The sequence below is a fragment of the Pinus tabuliformis genome, chromosome J, assembly GCF_031772625.1.
Source record: "Pinus tabuliformis cultivar Carrire ecotype Pingquan chromosome J, CPIR1, whole genome shotgun sequence".
Taxonomy (NCBI): Eukaryota; Viridiplantae; Streptophyta; class Pinopsida; order Pinales; family Pinaceae; genus Pinus; species Pinus tabuliformis.
Window position 1 is genome coordinate 906,522,901 of NC_142295.1, and position 22,821 is coordinate 906,545,721.

At 37.4% G+C, this 22,821-nt stretch overlaps 1 protein-coding gene across 1 annotated transcript; it reads right to left on the reverse strand.

Moving 5' to 3' along the window:
• Window positions 1-2,037: 2,037 nt before the first annotated feature.
• On the reverse strand, window positions 2,038-17,278 carry LOC149229653 (uncharacterized). The gene is made up of 4 exons (XM_089381092.1): window positions 17,171-17,278; window positions 16,786-16,905; window positions 3,912-4,733; window positions 2,038-3,501 (listed from the first exon to the last, which is right to left on the reverse strand). Exons 1-4 carry the CDS (start codon window positions 17,276-17,278, stop codon window positions 2,038-2,040), a joined length of 2,514 nt encoding a protein of 837 aa, XP_089237218.1.
• Between the last annotated feature and the right edge of the window lie 5,543 nt (window positions 17,279-22,821).

The following is a 22,821-nucleotide window of genomic DNA, read 5'->3' on the forward strand; positions in this document are numbered from 1 at the left end:
CACTCAGCTAGTTGGGTTTTCACTGAGTTGACTACTAATCTGTAGTTCTGTTCCTTACTTTGGAAAATTCTTCTGTTTCTTTCCAACCACACTTGCCAACTGATAAATTTGGGTAAAGCACTCCACACTGCTTTGATAGTTTTGTTTTTTGGGGATGTGCCTGGATATCTGGCCGACCAACCTGCAAACAGTTCCTGGATCGAATTGGGGAAATCGAACTTGAAGCTCCAGGCCTCAAGAAGATCATGCCAAATGGAGGTTACAAATTTGCACTTGATAATGAGGTGAAGGGCAATTTCAGAGTTTTCTTTACACATCATGCATCTAGAGGGGCCATGAATGCCTCTTTTCTGGAGTCTGTCTTCTGTGAGGATTTTTTGATGGCAGAGGAGCCAACAGAAGAAATCTATTTTCGGGATAGACGGGATTTTCCATATCCCAACCCAGGGGGTTGGATTGGGGGGCACATGGGGGCATTCTAGCCACTTGATATACCCTTGGGCCACTGTGTATCCTGTGCGTGTTGAGCCCCAGCCTCTCACGTCCATCCTGCATGCGTGAGTGGGAGCCAACCCTTGCAAATATGAGTAGAACGAGCTCAGCACAGGAGATAGTGCGGGAGGAACAAGGAGCTGCTTCCAGCCTGCCCAGACATCGTTTTTCCAGATAGATACGTCCCACAGAGAGTTCATATGATGCTCAGAAGTCCAACGCCTCAGATCTGTCGTTTCTCTTAGCTCAGCCAAAGGAGGTCTGCCCAGAATGTTGTCCGTCCACAAGTGAATCCGTTTACCATTACCTGGGATCCAGTAAGCGTGGTTGCTTATCAGTGGGCATATTTTGTTAATGAATGAACTGAGAGGAGTTTTGTATTCGTTTTTTGGTTGCTCCAAGCATCTAAGCCTCGTTCCTCTAAAATATTTTTTCCACAGTGCTATCTGGACCCAACCTGGCTTGGGAGCAATGATTTTCCATATTATTTTGGCTCCCATAGCTAGATTTTGGGCTTCGAGGTCTTTGAAATTTAGTCCTCCCTCATAAATTGGCTTGGTGACTGTTTCCCAATTAACTAAGGCGATCCTCTTCTCATTTTTCTTGCCTCCTTTCCAAAAGAAATGTCTGATTTGTTCCTCCATTTTTTTTATGATACCCACAGGAGCTAGGAGGACTGAGAATTTGAACAATGGCAAACTGTTCAACACTGCTTTGATTAGCACTGATTTCCCTGCTAAATTGAGCCAAGAAGCTCCCCATGCTTGCATTTTGGATTTAAATTTTTCTAGCTGTGGGTGCCAGTCCTTGCTCAGGGCCCTCCTGTGGAAAATTGGCAGCCCAAGGTACTTAAATGAAGACCAGGAGATAGTGGCTGCGAATCCTAGGCATCTAGCAATTGAGTTTGCAGTCGCAACAGGTGTATTCCAGCAGTAAATGTTACATTTCTCTTTGTTTAAAATGCTGCTTGAGACCTTGCTGTATTCATCCAAGACTTCTTTGAATTTTATAGCTGAGCGAAGAGAGGCAGCCCCCAGCAGTATTGTATCATCCACAAAGAGGGCATGATTAATATTTTTTGCCCCTCTTGCAATGCACAGGCCAACGATTTCCTGCTCTTGCTGCTTTTTATCTAAGTTGAAACTGAGAACAGAGGCCTGGAGGACGAATAAAAGGGGTGAGAGAGGACACCCCTGCCTCAGTCCTCTAGAGGCTTTGAAGAACTCCGCCGCTCTACCATTTACCAGAGGGGCTATCCAAGGTTCTGAAATGCATGCTCTGACCCAATTGATGAATTTTTGCCCGAACCCCAGTTTATGAAGCACATCAAACAAAAATTTATGCCTAACCCGATCAAATGCATTAGCAAGATCTAATTTAATAGCCATACCTTTTTCCTTTCGATGGAGGCTGGAGTGGATTGCCTCTTGAACCAGCACGAAGTTATCTACCAGCTGTCTGCCCTGAATGAACCCTCCTTGACTGTCAGGGATGATTTTGGGTAGAATTCTTTTCAGCCTGTTAACTATCACTTTGGTTATGACTTTATACCCAATATTGCATAAGGAAATTGGGCGGAATCTGCTGAAGGAGTTTGCTCCTTTGTCCTTGGGAATGAGGGCAAGAAAGGCTGAATTTGTGCCTCTGGCAGTCTTGGGGTTTTTGAATCATTTTGAGAAACTCCTTCTCCACGATCTGCCAGCAAGTTTGAAGAAATCTGGCCGTGAAACCATCCGGTCCCGGGGCTTTGTCGGGGTCCATTGTGAAAAGGGCCTCCTTGACTTCCTTGTGTGTGATTTTGCTCTCAAGGATCTGATTCATTTTGGAGGTGATTAGGTTAGGGACAGCGTCCAACAGGCTGTCGTTAAGCTCATCTAAGTGCTCCTCCCTGTACAGCTTCCCAAAGTGCTCTGAGGCTGCCTTTTTTATGCATGTAAAATCCTTCAAGACATTGTCTTCTTCTTTTATTTCAGTGATGGAGTTTCTCCCTTTCCTGGCTTGGGCTTGTTTATGGAAAAAGGAGGAGTTTCTATCGCCTGATTTTAGCCAGAGGCTTCTGGACTTGAGCCTCCAATATTCCTCTTCTGCCAGGCAGGCCTTATGGAAGCTTTGCTGAAGCCTGGCCTCCTTTTCCAACTCTTCTTTTGTAATTTCCGCTGTTTCAAGATGGAGGTGCTGATTCTCAAGCTCGGTTTGGATTTTTTTCCTTTGCGCAGCAGGATTAGGAAGGGTCTTGGCCCAATTTTTTAGCATGGCTTTGACTCTTCTGAGTTTTTCCTCCCACACGAAGAAGGCGGATCCCTTGACTGGGACCTTCCAACAATCTCTAACCCTGTCCATATAATCTGCCTCTTTAATCCAAAGCGAACTGAACCTGAAAGGGATGGGCCCCAGGTCTTTGGGGGGCAGCAGTTCCAGGCTGATAGGCTTATGATCTGATATACTGCTGTGGAGTATGCGCGATCTAGTCTCTAGTCCAAGGAGCAGGAAGGAACTTTGCACCAGAAATCTGTCCAATCTTGCGGCTATGTGACCCGGGCCAACCCTCTTGTTTGTCCACGTGTACTTGCCCATAGTTGGCTTGATGTCTATCAGGTCCCAGTCTTGTATGAGGTCTTCCACTGTTTCCCTTGCCGGATCTCTGACGATACTGCCTCCTCTTTTTTCTGACGTGTGAAGGGTGAGGTTAAGGTCTCCGGCTATGATTATATTTTCCAAGTTTTCTAGATTTGCCAAATTTTTGATGGCCTCCCAACATGATTTTTTTTCCCCTGCATTGTTAGGAGCATATACATTGAACAGACTAATAACTTCTTTAGAATCTAAGTGCTGCAATTTTAACAAGATCCAATGAGTGTTTAGGGACTCAGAGATAAGAGAGAACTTATTTGGATTCCAGAGCGTCCCAAGCCCTCCCGAAGCTCCACGGGCAGAGGTTGCATGCGCTCCATCTTTCTTCCAGACTTTTCTGCTTGCTTGGAGGAAGGCTGAGTCCTCCAGTTTAGTCTCCTGGATGAGAAGGATATCCGGGGCTTCCAGTCTTATTAGACTATTCATTGCTTCTTCCTTAGCTTTGGAGCCCATTCCCCTACAGTTCCAGGAGACTATCTTCATCATTTATTTTTGCTATGAGGAGCTCCTTTGGAGCTCTGGGTTTGGATCCTCTTCGTCTTCGGGGTTTTTGCTAGAAGTTTCTCTAGCGTTGGCTGGCTGCCCTGAAGCTTGTCTTTGTATGTTTCTTTATCCCTTTTTTCCTTTGATGACATGCGTCCTCTTGTAGATCTTCTGGGGGTAACCTGAGAATCCCCTATTTCCCCTTCTTCCTCCGATTCCTCGGACTCTTGGGTTTCCTCCTCGTCTTCTGATCTCTTCTCTTTGGATCCCTCTGGTTCGCTTGTAGATTTAGGAGGTGAGACTACTTTCGGAATCTCTGTCTCTTGAGTGAGCATGGTTTCTGATCCAAGGATCTCGAATTTATTCCCTTGGCTTTCCCTGGGTGGATGCTGGGCCGGGCCCGTTTGGGGGGCTCTGGCATTAACATTTGCATTCTTCTTGGATGTGGGTTTGGGTCTTTTGGCCTGGATCCATCCTTCTTCCTTCCCTTTTTCCTCAACCCCTTTGGACGGGCAGTCTCTGGCGAAATGTCCATAGACTTGGCACTTCCGACATTTGAATGGCAGCTGTTCATAGTCCAATTTCTGGATATGCGTCCAAGGGCCAACCCTTATTTTGACGGCTTCTGGTAGTCCAATCTCCAGATCTACCTCCACACAAATTCTGGCGCAGTCATATTGGTCTTTGTTATTTGCCCTGTCTATGAATTTCCCAAGTGTGTTTCCGATATGCTTCAGGGATTCCCAGTTCCAACAATGAACCGGCAGATTGGGAAGCCTTACCCACACCAGGACCGCAGATGGCACATCCACCGCCGGATCGAAATCTGGCATCCATTTGTTTAAGTACAGCCCTTGAGGGCCCATGAAGTAGGGGCCATTTCTGAAGATCAGATCCTTGTCTTCCTTTTCTGAGAATTCGAATAAGAAGTAGCCCCTACCGAGGAAGTAAGATGTAACCTTGCCTTTGATCAGCGGAGCCCAGTTTCTAGCAACCCAGTTCTCTGTTGATTTCGGGGAGGGCCAGAGACCTGTAAACTGGCCCACCAGAGCGCGATCCGCCAGAGATAATGCTACTTGAATCGGGCCTTCAGGAGGAAGAGCTATCTCTGGGATGTCTTCTAAATGCTACTTGAATCAGGCCTTCAGGAGGAAGAGCTATCTCTAGGATGTCTTCTAATCTTTTCACAAACTTAGCGGCTTCCACAACTTTCTTCTTGGGCAGAGAGGCCAACAAGGATCTGAAGGCCTCAGCAGCGGAAGGCGTAGCAGGGGAGGAGGGCCCCTGGGGGGGTCTGGCTCCTCCATGGAGCAGCAGGACGAAACCCTAGCCTACCGCAGCCAGGAGCTATGTCTTTCGGCCAAACCCTAGCCGACCGCAGCTCGGGGAAGGAGCTCTCTGCGAACCCGCCCGCAGAGATCGCAGAGACGCTGGTGCGGGCTCGCGCGCAGTCTTCTAGATCCGCGGGGTGCGGATCTCGCTTGCAGGGCCGAAGCGCGCAGGGCCAAAGCTTGCAGAGCTCTCAGAAAAAAAATAAGACAACAATGTAGGATAAAACACCAAACTTGAATAATTTTTAATTTTTACTTTTATTATATTTAAATAAAAAATTGTAGTCGAAAATTTTTCGTATAAATTTATAAATTAAATTTTATTTTAAGCAAGTATAAATTTATAAATTTTGATTTAGGTTATTATATAAAATAATAGATGTGGTTTATATCTCTTATAAACTATAGGTTATTATATAGAATAATAGATGTGGTTTATATATCTTATAAACTAGAGTTTGGTTTTTTTTTGTTCATGAGTAATTAGAAATTTGTATAATATATGAATTTATTCCAAATATCAAATATTGTTAATGCGGAATTTATATGGTCTATAGTAATGTCCAATTTATATAGAAATTCAATTTATATTGAATATCATATAATTTATGGTGTAGTTGGGTATATGGATGAATACAAAAATTGCCACAATCTTCTATTCTAAATGTAAAACTACATGCTTTGGTCCAATATAATTGTATTTGTAACATTTATAATTAAAAACAATTTTAAAAGAGTTTTTGGAGTTTTCAATGTTATTTTTTCCAAGGAAAAATTCAAACTTTCTATTAAGGCAATAAAAAGTTACATTTGTAGACGCATTTAAGGATTCAGAATACTTTATGTGCACAAAATAAACATAGAGTAAGTCATCTTTGGGTGGTAACATAGAACTGTGTACTACTCAAACCCAAAAAGAAAACCAGAAAAACGAGCCAAGTCCAGTTCCCGGACCTCCCCTTTATTGAGGAAAACGACCCAAACAAGAACATAGTAATTGTGCATAAATACAAAAATTTAATGTTTCAAATTATAACATGTTCTTGTCCCCTGTAAAAACAAACAGTATCAAAAAAGAGACCATAGCTTCTGCAGAGAAGAAAAAACATTTTGAAATAGGCCTTCCCCTCTCGATAAGGAGGCGAAAGGTTGTTGATCCGACACACGGATCCAATCCTTATCAGCTTTTGTTATGCACCAGTTTCCCATAGACAGTTGTAGACCCTCCTTAGAAAGGAGGCCTGCAACTGAGTTTCGCTCCCTGTAAATATGACAAACAGTTATAAAGTCAAAATTTTGTTTTAGATGTAAGACTTCTTCTAGTAACGGAATCAAAATATAATTGACATATTTGTTCTCCATTGAACCATTTAACAACATTCTGTGAGTCTCCAAAAATATGGACCGATCCCACCCTCATGTGAGTAAGCCAGCGTAGTAAAAGTTTTAAGGATTGAAGTTTTGCATAATTATTTGTTCCCGTGCCAAGGCCCACCGAAGCTTTTAAACTTTTTTGGTTGTTGATGTGAATGACAAGGCCCACACCACAGATGTCATGTGGATCAAATGCACCATCAAAATAGGCCCATGGTGTATCACCCCTAATTTGTTCTTCTCTTGGTCGCTTGGAGATTTTTACAGGATTTAGTAAGGGGATAAGAGCATAGATTGAGGCACTTTCTACAACAATACGAATGTGAGTAGGGACCAAATCCTTAAAGATGCTCCTATTTCGAGCCAGCCAAATGCCCCATGAAATTATTAAAGGGAGATTTTTCATATTTTCCTCCTGAACCTCATCCCACCATCTTTGCCAGGCATCACACATGTTTTCCACATTCCAAGTCTGAGTCTTCCCCAATAATCTCAAAGTTTCTTCCCATGTTCTAATACTGAAAGGGCACTTTGAAAAAAGGTGTTGTACTAGTTACTCCTTACTTTTGTAGAGGGTGCACCAACCTGGACCTTCTTTGTTTCTTTTCAGTAGGTTATCCCATGTAGGGATTTTGTTCCTTAAGATACAACAGAAAAAAGAGGTCTTAATTTTGCGAGACATTTTAATTTCCAGAGAGGTTTAACCACCATTTCAATGCTCCCTGTGCCCTTCTCACCATTAAGTAAGAGTATCCAGACTTTGGAGAATATTTTCCTATGGGAGCATGGACACATCTCAGCACATCTAGATGATCCCTGAGATGAACATTTGTTCTCTAGAGCTCTCTAATAAAATTCCGTCATTCCTCTTTCCATTGAGGTTCCAAATGCACTTCTTTTGCTGCTTTCCATGCTTGTTGCCATATTGTCGTCTGACCTTCCCTTGCAATCCGATTCAAGTAAACTAGGCCCTGTGTATGTAAACATGTCATGACCTCTCTTGATAGGGTATATCCCTCATTGCATCCTACTCACGGGTCTATTCCTAATCTAAGACTCTCTCCATTTCCAATGTGTTAGCCCAATCCGTCTTCAATGATCCTAAAGGATTCCAAAGTTTCCTTCCATACTACTGAAGCATGTGGAGACTTCTTTTCAGGGTTCCTCAACCATTCATCCATGGGGGTCGGATCTATATATTTCCTTTTGATGACTGTCATCCACAGATTGTCCATTGATATAAGTCTCCACCCCATTTTTGTTGCTAGTGAAGATGCAAAGGTTGGTAGGTCTTTAATGTGCCATCCACCCCATTCCTTTGGTCTAGCTACTTTTCCCCAGGCCACTAATGGCAGCATTGAATCCTCCTTTGTTTCGGCCACATGAACCTACTACATATTTTCCTTATTCTTGAGAGTATTCCTTTTGAGATCCATGTCAATGCAGTCCAATACACAGGGATGGCCACAAAAACCGATTTATTCAAAACCAACCTCCCCACTCTCGACAACCATTTATAACTCCAGTGTTTAATCCGGTTTTCAATTTTAGCCACAAGCCAGTACCAATCTTGTTTCGTGTAAGAGTCTAGTTTTAGATGAAATCCAAGGTACTTACAGCTTTCCTTCATCGACTTAGCCTCAAAAGGGAGGGTCGATGCAATCCTCATGATTTTAGTGCCTTAGAAACCTTCAAGAATCAAAGATGATTTTTAAGCATTGATACACATACCTATAACTACTAAGAACAGATCAATGTTATAATCATCCATGTCATTGTTTGAAAATATTGGAAAAATAATATATTTGAATAACTGTAAAAATTGCATTTCTTAATTTTTTCAATATTAAATTTTAAATGACGAAATTTTCAAATTAAACTCGAATTCTAATTTGGTAACTATGCATTAACCACCTTTTATATCCAGTGGTCTTCCCATGTTTATAGTTTAAAATTAGAAGCAAACCCTAATCCTTAATGTTTTCATTGTGATATTTAATTTAATATATTCAATTTTAATATCGTTCTTTGCTCCTCACAAACTGTCCCCTTAAATCATTCTACCTCCTCCCTTTTAATCGTTCTCCCTCAACTTCTTTAATTGTTTCAATTACTTTGGCTTGCGGGATCTTACAACCCCACTTCTTTGCCTCCCAAATACGGGGTGTACTTATGGCGTGTACATATATTACGAAAGAGGAGATGCTAAGAACTCTTACACAATTAGAACCATGGTATCGGAATAGTGTATATAATAAATTAAATCTTATCTAACAATTCTTTGCGATTTCAGCTTTAGGTTCCGATGTAAATTATGGCTTCTAAATTAAGCAACTGGATGCTCGCTGAAAATGTTGTCAAGCATTGGCATGGATTGACAACATTGTGATTGTGATGGATTGATCCTTTCTTTAGCCACCATATACGTTCTGATTGAAATACTCATGTGCTTCAAATTGAAACTCCATGGAGCAATGTAACTGCAATCCTTGTCACAATGTGACGTTGGACCATGGTTGACCATGATTACCATGGTTGATTTTCATATCAACACAATCCTTGTGACAATGCGACGTTCGACCATGGTTGACCAAGATTGACCATGGATGAGCATGTTTGATTTTATAAAACATGGTTAACCATGGTTGACCAAGGTTGACCATGATTGACCATGGTTTAGCATGGTTGACGGTGATTATCATATTGAAACAATCTTTGTCATAATAGACGTTGGACCATGGTTGAGACAATGATTGAATTTATAAAACATGGTTGACCATGTTTGACCATGATTGATATTACAAACCCAAGGGAAAATAAACCCTATGGATTAATGCTAAAAACCCAAGGGACTATAAATCTAAGTGAATAATATTAAACCCTAGGAATATGAACCCTTAGATTAATAAACCCAAGTAATTGATATTATAAACCTAAGGGAATAATAAACCCAAGGGATAAAAATTATAAACCCAATTTATATAAACCTTAAAATAAATATTTCAAACCCTAAAATAAATATTGTTGACCATGGTTGATTTCCATATTGAGACAATCCTTGTCAAAATGCAATGTTGGACCATGGTTGGCCATGATTGATTTTCATATTGAGACAATATTTGTCACAATGCGACGTTGGACCATGGTTGATCATCGTTAACCATGATTGATCATGGTTGATTTTCATATCGAGACAATCTTTGTCACAATGCGACATTCGACCATGGATGATCATGTTTGATTTTATAAAACATGGTTCACCATGGTCAAGACCATCATAGTTGATCATGATGAAAGAGATTTTAACCAAGGTTGATCATGGTTGATGAAATTCAACCATAGTTAATCATTGTTGACCATCGTTGACAATTGTTGACTATGGTTGACTATAATACATTGACCATAGTCGACCATATTCAAGCATGATTAACCATCATTGATTATGGTTCACTGCAGAGACATTGATTAACCACTATGACCATGGTTGATGATGGTGGAGCATGCTTGATTGTAGAAGATCATCGTTGAACACGTTGATCATGATAAACGATGGTTGACATTGATTGCCCATGGTTGAACATGATTGAGCGTATTTGACCAGATTCAACTACAGTTAACTATATTCAATTTTTATTCATAAATTAATACATTTTATTAATTCTATATTTATTTAGAGTAATTTATTTATAATAATTAATATTAATACTAATAGAAATGTTTATCTATCTATCTATATATATATGTATATATATAATAATAATAATAATAATAAATTATTTTAATTACACATTTATATAATTAATATTTTATGTGTTTATATTTATATTAAAAAATTTAGTGAATTAAATAAAATTTAAATTTTCATTTTTAAAATAAACCTCAATAGATTTATTAAAAATATTTAACTCTTTAAACATATATTTCATATTAACAAATTTATTAAAAAAATTAAATTAAATTTAGACTACCAATTTTACAAATTAATTTTAACTAAATTAATACTAAACCAGTGTTTACAAATAAGGATGGTTATACAATTCAATTTAAGAACCTTAAAACTTTTTATTGCAGTAAAATTATACAATTTTTATAAACATTAATAATTATAATTACAATAAATAAAATTTAAAATTTTCCAAGTATCTATTTCATTGGAAAACATTATTCAAATTATTAAATTCATAATTTAACCTTTTATATTTTTTTACAATTAAACTAAGTTTCAACAAATTCAAAATTCTTACCCTGCCTTACCCTCCCATATATATCTCAAATGGAAATGTATATTTACCGAATTTCCAGTGTTTTATTTGTCATTATGTTACTCGACAAAAGAGGCATTGAAATTTTATGGAGATGTCTTTAGTGTGACTTTTTGGACTTTCCAGTGACGGAATCCGACGGAAAAATTTGAGGTTAAATCTTGATTTGTGTTATTTAAACTGGTTTTTTAATTGCATATTTGGATTCAGCACCATGAAAAACCCCTAGGACTCTTTGATTGTGCAAGGATTACCCATCAAAATTATGATTTCAACAAATTGCTGGCGGATTTTAGAGAAATTTGACCGGAAAAACCCACCAAAAAAACTTCCAAAAAAACCCACTAGGACAACTCAAAATTTTATTTGCCGGGGATGTATGCACATGGTTATGGAAACCCATGACCGACAATCGGGTCACGTTTACTTGAAAATAGCATTGTGTCATATCTCTTGAACAAAAGAATTTACCTCGATAAAAATAATTACACATGCAGTTTTAAATCATGGATATGAATTATTTATTACTTATTTGTGTGTTGATACACTTGCCGCACCTATATGGAGGACCATACATCGAATCTTATATTAACATAAGAAATTTTGGTTAACACATTAATATATGTCATTAAGGTAAAAAAGCATAATGAGATCCTAATTAATGGTCCTAGCTACCTGTGAGTTGGTGGGAGTAGGGCTCTGGATCCTTCACTGTGCCTTTCAGCTGTTAGCTCTACCTCGAACGCAACACCCCCTCATCGACGGTATACTACTGCGAAGCCCTATCCAAAGGTGACGAGGGTTTCTTTATGCTTTTGGTTTGCTCGAGAGTTGTTTTTCCATCATTTGTTATATCTCTAGTATTGTTACCCAGCTCCAAACTTCAGCTCCTGTGCAAAGGTAACTTCGCTCCTCAGCTTCCCGTTTCATTACACCGTTACTCAGGTTTCTCTGTCATGTTTATGCTTTCATTCACCTTACCTTCCGGACTTGCAAGGAGGGTTTTCAAGTTCTGTTTCTAAAGGCACTGCTTCATGGTTTCAATCCCCAGTCCATGTATAGGTTTTTTTTTTTATAACTTAAATCTTGCATCCATTTCTATAATTTGTACTCTTTAATTATATTAAAGAGTTTGTGGGTTTTGCCAGGTTCTGCGAAAGGCTTCAACCTGCATGCAAATGGGTGTTCGAGGGTGAGGCTCCCTTCCGGAAACCGACTCCAAGGTTGCACACCAAACCTTCTTCTGGCCTTCGGGCAATGTGGATACTGTGTTCGAAATTACTTCTTATACCTAGGTCTGTGACATCTAGTTGTATTGAGCTATGAGAGTTAAGGAATTTCTATCGAAATTCGTTACCCATGTTGAATAGAATTTTTGGATCGAATTTCTTTGGTCATAGGCCTTCCTCGCCGGTTCTTTTAATTTTTGGATGTATAATTGTTAAACTGGATTTTTGTACAATGTTATACCTAGATTATTATCCTTGTTGAGTTTATGAACTGTTATGAGGGTTATTACCTCAGATTTGAAGTACTTGACTGTACGAATGTTTTTCTTATTTCTAAATATTAGAAACTTTGTCTTAATGTTCTTTGTTGGAAATGGTCGATGCTTTTCTGGGTTTTTCCCTCAGAACGATGGTATTATGCTCAGTACAGTTTGATGACTATTATGCATGTTTATTCATGAAGTATAAGTAGTTTCCTCCCTGACATTTTCGTTTGAAATTCGAGTTTCAACTCCTTGCTCAGTTGGTCTATAGTGTGCCAAATCCTCTTTGGTTTACTGGTCACAAGGATGAAATTCGACCTTTACCCCGCAAGCTCGAAATGTTTCTTTACAATGACGATTTGCGTGCAGGGTTTAGGAATTCTGGTTTGATTTCTTCCCAAATTTGGCTGTCACTTGTTTTAATTTGAGACTGATACATATTCATCGTATTCTTTAAATTCCTTTCTGGTTTATTTAGTTTAGCGGACGAGGTCGGCCTCCGAGTCCTGTATGTTTCCAAGGCTTGTTTATCTAACAGCAAGGGTCCAGCATGGAGTACCCTAATTAGTTCATTCGTCAATGAATGTTAATAATTTGCATTGAGTAGTAATTTTCTTTGAGCCGAGGAGTCCTTCGACCGTTGGCGAAATAATTCCTATAGTTATTTGTTTTCCTTGTTTCTTGAGGGTTTACTCACAGCAACCCTAGTGGAAGAATTCCTCTCGAGAAACTTTGTTTCCTCTACTGAGAAGAATGTATAAATTAACTTCCAGGTTATAAAATTCTTGGGTGAGATTTTGGATTCTAATTTACTGGTTTATTTAATTCTTTCTTTCAGCATGCCATTTCAGGTTCAGTTTACACTTGTTCTATAGTTAAATACTTATGTTTCAAGCATACACTTAGTCTTGTCTCCTTCTAAAGTTCAACTAATTAATAGCATGATTACTTCTCTTTCATTTATATTTGTTTACCAGCATACATATTCTATTCCTGTATACCTTCAATCATTAACTTAAACATTTTTGTTTCAAGCATGCAATCGTTCGTAAACATGCATATTCTATTCAAAAATACCTTTAATCAATAGCATAAATAATTTTGTTTTTTCAAGGATGCATTTAACCTTCGGGAAGAGATATATACTTATCTGACTTTGGAAGTTAATCACTGTTGACTTATTTGGACCAGAACAATTATATGTTACCAAATTTTCCTCCCAACCTTGAGACTTGCTTCCAAGCCTGAGTCTCCCCCGAATTGTTGCTCTCATGCAGTAGGACTAGCAATCTTTATCACAACTATGTGGTCTTAACCAGACATAACTTATCAATTTTGTCTGACATCTCAGCACATAAATCTTTTTCCTCTTTCTTTATCTCTCTTTCTTCTCTTTTCTTATCTCGAGTACCTCCACCCTCTTGATCTTTTTGAAAATAAATCACCTAGGGGGTAGTTAGAGATAGGTAACTGCCTACCCTAACTACCTATCATGTGAGAGTTTCATGTTTTTCATAAAAACATACTACCTATCATGTGAGAGTTTCATGTTTTTCATAAAAACATGTTTTTACTTCATGCACAATTAATCAAAATAATAAATATTTAAACTTAAATAGTAATATCCAATTTGTTTTACTGCAGTAATTAAATATTTACAATTGCTAGGGTCATCACACATTGAACTTTTATTCGCCGAAAATTCACCATTGGGGGATGTCTCGACATCGTTCTGAAAACCCATGACCGAAAATCGGCCACGAGAAGCCACAATTGACCACATGGGGAAAACGCAGAGATATGGAAAGAAAGGGATGAAAGATGCATTGTCTTTTTGCTCGCAGTAGATAATGCTTCAGACGAAGCATTTTCGTAGAATATCAAATCCCTGCCATTGAATAAAAGTCAAAGTGGGTTCATCCTCCGGCGAATGAGTGTTTGTGATTGCATTGTGAGACAACTAAGTAATTGACAGCTTGGTTGGTGTTCATGATTAAAAATTTACACTTAATTAAATTGTTGTAACTCTTTTTATATATATTTATTTATTAATGGATTTAGTTGTGTTAATAAAATAAAACCATTTTCTTTAATCTAAAAACCTACCTAACTATTTTTATCCTCTACCTTCCTCTATATTTCATATTAATAGATATCTTTTATTATGACTTTTAATTTCTAACTATTTTTATCCTCTACCTTCCTCTATATTTCATATTAATAGATATCTTCTATTATGACTTTTAATTTCAACCAAAATGTCTAGAGCACATCCCCTGGGACATCAAATTCCAGGCGAAGCCGAAAACATCTAAACAAAGTTATTTGTTTTTAATGGTGGATGAAATTTAGAAAGTTTTATTTTCTAAATTATATCAAATTTGCTTTTCTATAATAATAAATCTGAACTATTTCAGCAACTGTGGTGTTCAGAATAAATGATGTAATATAATATAAGTAAGGCTCACTTGTCTAGGGACTTCAATTATATTCATTGCGCAAATTCTGCATTGAAGCGATTGCCACCTCGTTGCTTGTTCTATCCCACACGATACACAATCTGAAAATAGGTTGGTAGTTGATGCAGACATTTAAAAAAGTAGAGGTGGAGATTGTGACTGCAGAAGCAGTTGTGTTTCGTAGAGAGTGGGTTGTTCAGATTAAAGCGATGCTCCATGACGATGATGATGAGAATTGTGAAGAAAATGGTATGGGATTGGCTAACCAAATATCCAATCCAATCCTCCACCTTCTGCTCCTGCTTAGTACATCACTCATTTCAGACTCTAAATTGACCACTCTATTTGTTGTGCTAGATTGGCCACTTTGTGTATCTTTTCTATTATCCACCATATATATTTCATGTATGTTTTGTCAAGGTTGAGAATCACTTTTTCTTTCACCTTTGTTGTAACATGAGTATTAGTGATTGTGTCCATGTACAATTCAATCTCCATGAAAGTGATTTCAGAGGTAATTGTGATTGTGATGGATTGATCCTTTCTTTAGCCACGATACTACACAATAGTTTTGATTGAAGTGCTGATGTGCTTCACATCGAAACTCCATGGAGAAATGTAACTGCATCCATGTCTCAATGTGCAATCCTATCGGGAAAGACATTTAATTACAGATTCGTTGTTGACAGAATATGTTTAACATATATTATTTTGAATAATTGCATGTGGACACAGTCATTTTGTGTTTGGATTCTGTGAGAAGACACTGAGCTAATGTTAATTATGTATGCAGCCTATCACATATTTTATTAACTCAATCCGCATGTGTAGTGAGAAGGAAAGGTGGTAGGGTAAATAACAAAGGATTATATCAATGAGAAATGACCATGAGAGCCTAGAGATTAGAAGGAGGTAAATGTTTATCTGATAAAACTTAATCCACTCTTAGGGGGAGATCATTCTGATCACCGGCCACAGCCATCTCCACTCCCAAATTTGACAATCTCCACTCCCAAATTTGACAAAAGACGCGAGCCACTATCTAACCGATGGGATAAAATGACACCCACAACTTATGTACTAACTAGGTTTAAGTTTCATATGAAGATTTAAACAATAATCGTTTAATAAATTTGATTTCTAATAGTAAGACTGGATAATAATAATAATAATAATAAATTTTAATAATAATATTATTATTATAATATATTGATGAAATTTAGTAATAGTTAAATATATTAATATAATCATGTAAATGTGGTTGATATATGTGGATAGGGGGTTTGATATATATAGATGCTATTAAAATTATTTTAATAACCCAATTAAAATATAAAAAAAGTGAAAATAGTGTATATTAAGATCACATTTACTCATATAATTCATATAATTTTACTAATTTCATTGTAACCAAAACCATAAATAAAATTTAGTTTTATTATCCAATTCGGAGCAAGTATATTCCATGGCTTCAAATTATGGAAGCCTTTTGTAAATAAGATTTGTATAAAAATGTATTGTTGTATCATAATTTGAATCTCCTCAATTATGGGATCATTGCCTTGTAACTATTTTTTTTTCACACCATCAAATTATTATGGGAGGCTTTGTGTGATGACGCCATGCTAGTGGTGATTATAATCCACTCATGAGCATGGTGCGACACCACCTAATTTTTCTTTTCACCACTAATCAAGTTTTCGAAATGCGCCTACCTTCCACACTTAGTTAAATTTTGTTAAGTGTTTACTTCTTATTTACAATGCACGAGAATTAACTTTCAATTATCTTCAATGTGCAACAGAAATAACATGTACAAAACAACAATGTACAATAATCATAAAGGGAGGGGCAACTCCCAACAGTTCACCCACAATACTTATGATAAGTTTTTGCAAGTATTTTACAAGTTACAATATGTTACAACAACGTACAACACTATGCACTTTATCTGAACAATTGTTGCCTATCGTGCAGCTCGTGCCTGCCTTCCTCTTGCAAAGGCAGCCCAACTCTGTTCATCCCGTGCCCACATCACTCGTGTAACAATGACCCAATGCTCGTTCAGCCCGCACCCACCTCACTCGTGCAACAACGACCCGATGCTCATTCAGCCCGCGCCCACCTCACTAGTGCAACAATGACCCAATGCTCTTTCAGCCCTTGCCCACTTCTATTTGGGTGGCAATGACACACACGTCGTGTAGCCGATACTCCTGTGCACTTTTCCACACTATGACACTCGTGTAGCATTGACCTACCTGTGTGCTGCATGCAGCAGCAACCCACCTATGCCCAGCCCAAGTCCTGCATTCAACTTGTGCCAACTGCACCCAACCTGCAACCCACATGTATAATGACTTTCTCACCGTTCGACCTGTCTGCACTACATCTTGTAAGGAACCCCAAATATCAGCCAACAAAATTTTTACAGCCCTACGGCTCACTTGAACAAGCCCCACTCTACCTGCGGTTCACCTGTGCCCTTGTTGCAGTTCCTTCTTGCTCATCCTTTGCTTGGTTAGATTTTGCCCGAGTTGGATGGTTCGATGAATGACCATCTTCGTTTTATTTATACGGCCTCCTGCCCATTGAATATCCAAGGGTCGTGTCTATTCATGTGGGCCGACCCATGAGCCAACCTACCCAATTCATGTGCACCCAGTCAGCGTGTAGATGCCCCTTCATCCATACACTCCATGACCGCTCGCCCACATCGCACGCCTCGTCTGCATGCTCGTCCGCATGACCCATCGCACTCTTGGTTGACTCCATTTGGGCGCCCCGCCATAGTGCGAGCGCACACCCTCTCACTCACCCTCCACTTGTGCATTCGGTTAAAAGTGCCCAACATCTCACTCGCCTGTTGGTCCAAATTTCAGTTTTTTGACTCTCCCAACCATGTGGCTAGTCTCGAGCGCTCGTTGGCCGCAATGCCAAGTCGAGGCCCTAAGACTTTCCCTTCAACTGATTATGGAAGCCTTCGTGAATAAGATTTGTATAGAAATGTATTATTGTCTTATAATTTGAATCTCTTGAATTATGGAATCGTGGCTTCAAGTTTGTATAGAAATATATGGTTATTCATAATTTAATCTCTTCTTTCTTTTTCTTTCTTTCTTTCTTTTTTTTTGATTTATAAATTTTATATGGTTGGTAAATATTAATTGACATCAATCCATGTTGTTAAAAACTAATATATATATATATATATATAGATATATGAAATTATAATTTTTTTTAAATATGGTTTATTACAATAACATGGGCCAAAATCATGATTTATCAATACTATCTCGCCAAAAAACTATAATATAATCATTTCATATGACACTTGTTCATATGACATCAATCAATTTAATTATGTTTGTGTCTAATATTAAGAATATTCTGTGACGATTAAATTCCAACCATCTACCTAAGTAGCTCAACCCTACAAATTAAATGGCTTGTAAATTTGACATTAGAATACTTACATAGATATACATCTCACATTATAGAGATTTTAAAAAACCAAAAAAATAATATATATATATATATATATGTGTGTGTGTGTGTGGAGATTTACCTTCATTTCTTCATGGAAATCCTTAATCTGTAAATAGGCTTTGTTACAATACCATGACCTACTAATACCACGTGCCCAAAAAACCACATATAAAATATATTTGTATGACATTTTTTTTAATTCAATTAAAAAGACAAAAAAAACATAACGACTTCAAAATAAACACACTTATCTAAATAATAATTTGATAATTAAAAATTATATTTTAAAGTAAAATAATATAAATTAAAAAATTAAAAATCAATATTTTTTTATCTCTTATTAATGAAATTTAACACATTTTTTTCTTTCTTCTTTCCAAAACTTTATATTTCCTATTTAATAATATTTACATATTTTTAAATCATTAAAAATTAAACAAGTTGGTAGATTATAACATTGAACCATTATATTTTTTTTCAAAAACTGAATTAGATAAATTTGTGTTATGTAAGACACATCCAACACTTTTAAATTGTTCTAAAGTTCATATAAAAAAACGAAACTTTATAATAGTCTTAAATGTTGATATGAAATATGAAGCAAGTGAAATAGAGATCAAGAAACTCATGAGGGGGTAAATTATTAAATTATATGATTCTCCTATGTTATATCTAGTGTCCAAGTGGCCCTTTATATAGAAATAGGTAACCATGATCACTTATTTAGTTTAATGAAGTCCATAACTATCCCCAGCAATATCTCCTACATATTTCATGAATTTCATAACCAAATGTTTATCCCTAACTTCCCTCATTTTTTATACTTCTATAACAAGTATACAACAGTAACACATTACAAATTCATCATAGTTTATTGAACATCTCAAATAGGAGTTATTCCTTCATATTCTCCTTTAATAAGCACTTGTGATCTCAATATGCATTCTTTATCTCTCTTTGCAACCATCCCTTTTTCATCTTCATGCTATATACTCTTTTTCTTCACTATTCTTTGTATTCATATTAAGTATTATGAAATATTTGGTCATTTTCCATTCTTCATTGGTCATCATATTCATATTTTATTTTGTCCCTTCAAAAACATAAATAATTTCACTACCCCGACATCATGACCAACCATCACACCTCAATTGGATTATGCATATAACAAATAATACATCACATTAAGGTATTTCTATTTACCGCAAACATTAGTGGTTTCAAATGATTATGAACTATGAATATGGCTCTAAACTTCTATGTTCTTTGGTACTCTTTGTACAACTAGAACTTTGTTTTAAGAAGGTGACAACATGATCTCAGGATCTTTATCTTTCTTTCTATAATATTTTCTAGCTCTTTCTTAAATTCTTGAAATTTTGTGAAAACTTCATCCTTTGTCTTAAGTAGATAAACCCAAGTTTTTCTTGAATGATCATCGATGAATGTAACATAGTATAGATGACCTCTAAGAGATTTGGACATAGGCCCACATACATCAGAGTGAATGAGATCCAGAATCTCTTAGGCTCTAGATGTGCTGTTAGCAAATGGTTTCTTTGTACTCTTTCCCAGGGCATAGCCTTTGCAGACTCCTTCATGTTCTTCTTTCATATTTGGAATTCCATTTACAATGGAATTTAGGTTTGTAGAATTTTGTAATAAATATGGCCCAATTTTCTATGCCATAATTCACATGGGCTTATCTCAATGTGGACAAGTGATTGATTTTGAGGAGATGAGAGTTTGTATAGTCTGCCTTCTCTAACTCCACTGACTCTAGCTTTTTCAATGCTTAAATATTTCGCCCAAACTACTACTTTACCATCAATAAAAGCAACTATATCCGCCTTTTCTTCTAGAGATGAAACTAAAATTAGATTTTTATACAAACTTGGAACATATAATATGTTGTTGAGATGAATTTTACCTCCACCTTCCAACGCAATTGATGTTGATCCAATTCCTTTTACAGGATAGCTTTTGTTGTCAGCTAGCTCCACTGAGTATGAAGCTTTTCCCTTAGACAAGGTCTTGATTTTCTTGTGATATCCGGTCATATGTCTTGAAGTTCCATTGTCTATTACCCATATGTTTTCATCTTGGAATGTTTCGGATAGACCTGAAAACAATCCTTCATTTCTTGAATCTTTTGGATCTTGGGAAGATAATAATTTCCTCCATATTGTTTTGAAGTATTGCTTGATTAGTCTAGCTAAATATGAGCACTTCTTTACTAGATTTTCCATTATATAGTTGATCTCATTCCTACCCTCTTTGATCTCCTTCCTACTTTCTTTTCATTAGACGATTATAGATGTTATCAACATCTTTCATGCATAAAAATAAATCCATATCACGAGTTGTGGCATCCATGTCAACATATTTTTTAACATGCATTTTACAAATCGAGTCAGTTAGCACTTCCAAGAAGAAACAACTCTCTACATAGGAAATCATCCCTCTTGATAACTTTGGTTGATGTAGGACCTAACATCACCCAAAGTGTCATGCTAACCATAACAAGGCCATCCTTAGCTATATTCATGTTCATACATGTTACATGTTATTATTGTTATATCGGGGATTTGAACCATAACTTTTACATTGAAATGGCATTGATAGCCCCTCATTTTCGCAAATGAGGATCTTCGTTTCATTTAATTTTCTCCCCCTTTGTCCTTGGGGCCATATGAAAAAGCATAGGTCCATAAAAATGTTTGAAAGGTTAATCCATATGACAAATGATAAAGAATTTTTAATACCAACATCTAGAAGCAATGCATCTCTAAAAAACTTACACTTCATATCACATGGAAGTAGTAGGCCTTCAGCTTGGGCATTTATTTTGAACCCTGATGAAATAACATGGAGCTTATGGGTTCATTTCCTCTCCTATAATAAAGTCAAGAATTATATGTGAAGTGATTTTTGCAATCCAATCAATCCCCATGTTGTTTCCATGTACTTCAGACCAATCTAAATCCTTTCTAGAAAAAAATATCTTTTTTTTTTAAGGTCTTGCACCAGAAAGGCAATGATAGTTTCCCATTTTCCTTGCTTTACCATTTTGTGACCCACGGAGTTGCTGCAATGGTGACCCAACAAGTTGTTGCAACGGGGACCTAGAAAGTTGTTGCAATAGTGACCCAACAAGTTCCCATAATAGTGACAACATGAGTTGTCACAATGGTGAACTAGTGAGTTGTCACAATGGTGAACCAACAAGTTTCCACAACGGTCAATTAGCGAGTTGCTGCAACGTTGAACCTGTGAGTTGCTACAAAGGTGAACCAACGAGTTTCTACAAAGGTGAACCAGCAATTTGGTGCAACAGTGAGACAATGAGTTGCCGCAATTTTGATCTAGTTGGTTGTTGCAATGATGAAATAATTTGTTGTGCTATCACTCCTCTAGATCTCTAAGGCTGAGGAAGAGTCTAGCTGAGGTAACCACAAACCAATCTTTTAGCTTGGTAGCTAGCCCTACCAAGTCGGAGAGGGCTCTCTCCAAGGGATCACAGCCAAGAGGGCTGGATAGATTAGGGTTTTAGGCTAGATGTAAAGTGCAGAGGGTTGTTTGATTTGATTTTGGTTGGGTTGTTGGAAGAGGAATAGGTCAGGGAAAATGAGGGTATGATTGCAGACATATGATGGAGCAAGGTAGCTAGGCACTCAAACACTTTAAGGTTATGAAGTGAGATGGATAAGATTGGTGAGGTGCTAGAAAGAGCAAGACAAGCATGTATTCTTCCTAAACTGAAGAAACTAGACAAACTATGTAGATTTCCCCAAAACAGAGCATATAAAATGTATTCTGCTTATCAACTTGAAAATCAACATATCATAGAAGTGAAATGCAATATGGGAGTACAAAACATTCAAGCATATGCAACATAAGAAGAAACTAAGTCAAAATTTCATACCACAAGTATCCACCAAAATAGTTGCAACTCATTCATTAAATTCTACCAAATACTGATTACACTAGTGTCTCTGATCAATAGCCAAACATCCAACTAATTCCAACCTGTGAAATGGCAAAGAAAATACATAATATAGGCCTTAAAACAACTCATCCTAGCCTCAAGGGTCGAATCCATGAGAGGAGGAGTAAATGCAAGAAAGGCTGAACTGATAGATGGAGTATAGGGTGGTCAAAGTGACTCATCCCTAACTTAAGTAAACTGATTCATTACATGCCATGTAGGCCATTTAACTAACGTATTTACCCTAGATAATAGTAAAAAACATAATAATTACATCATCTTGATCAATTACATGAGTAAAACATCAATTTCCCCAGGTGAAAGTCAATTTAGAGTGAAACAATGAAAATTGCAGAAGATTGTCAAACGCGCCCTTGAACTGTCAAATGCACCCTTTCGCGCCCCCCAAGTTCAGGGATGCTTTTGGGTGCCTTCTTGGTGTCCAAATTTTCTCTAAGATAGCTCGTTGGAAAGCCCTTCAAGTCTAATTTCTAGATATGCCTTAATTTTTTAATTTGGAGGTCATTTCCCCTATAAAAATTCCAATCTCCCAAGACTGGTAAACGTGCAGCGACCAAGCCAAAAAGGAGGCAGAAAGGTGGTTTTTTGATGGTTTTATACCCTTTTGGCTGACTAGTTTTCCTCCAAATGCTTAGCAAATGCATAGGGTGCATGTCCTCATCACTCTGAATCCAAAAATGCTAACCATTTGCTCATTGGATGCCCAAAAAAAGAGCGCAACGCCCAAGGTGCTACGCGTTTGACCGTTTCACTGTGCTTGTTCTACATAATTTTATTTCGTACGACCAGACTTTCTCTG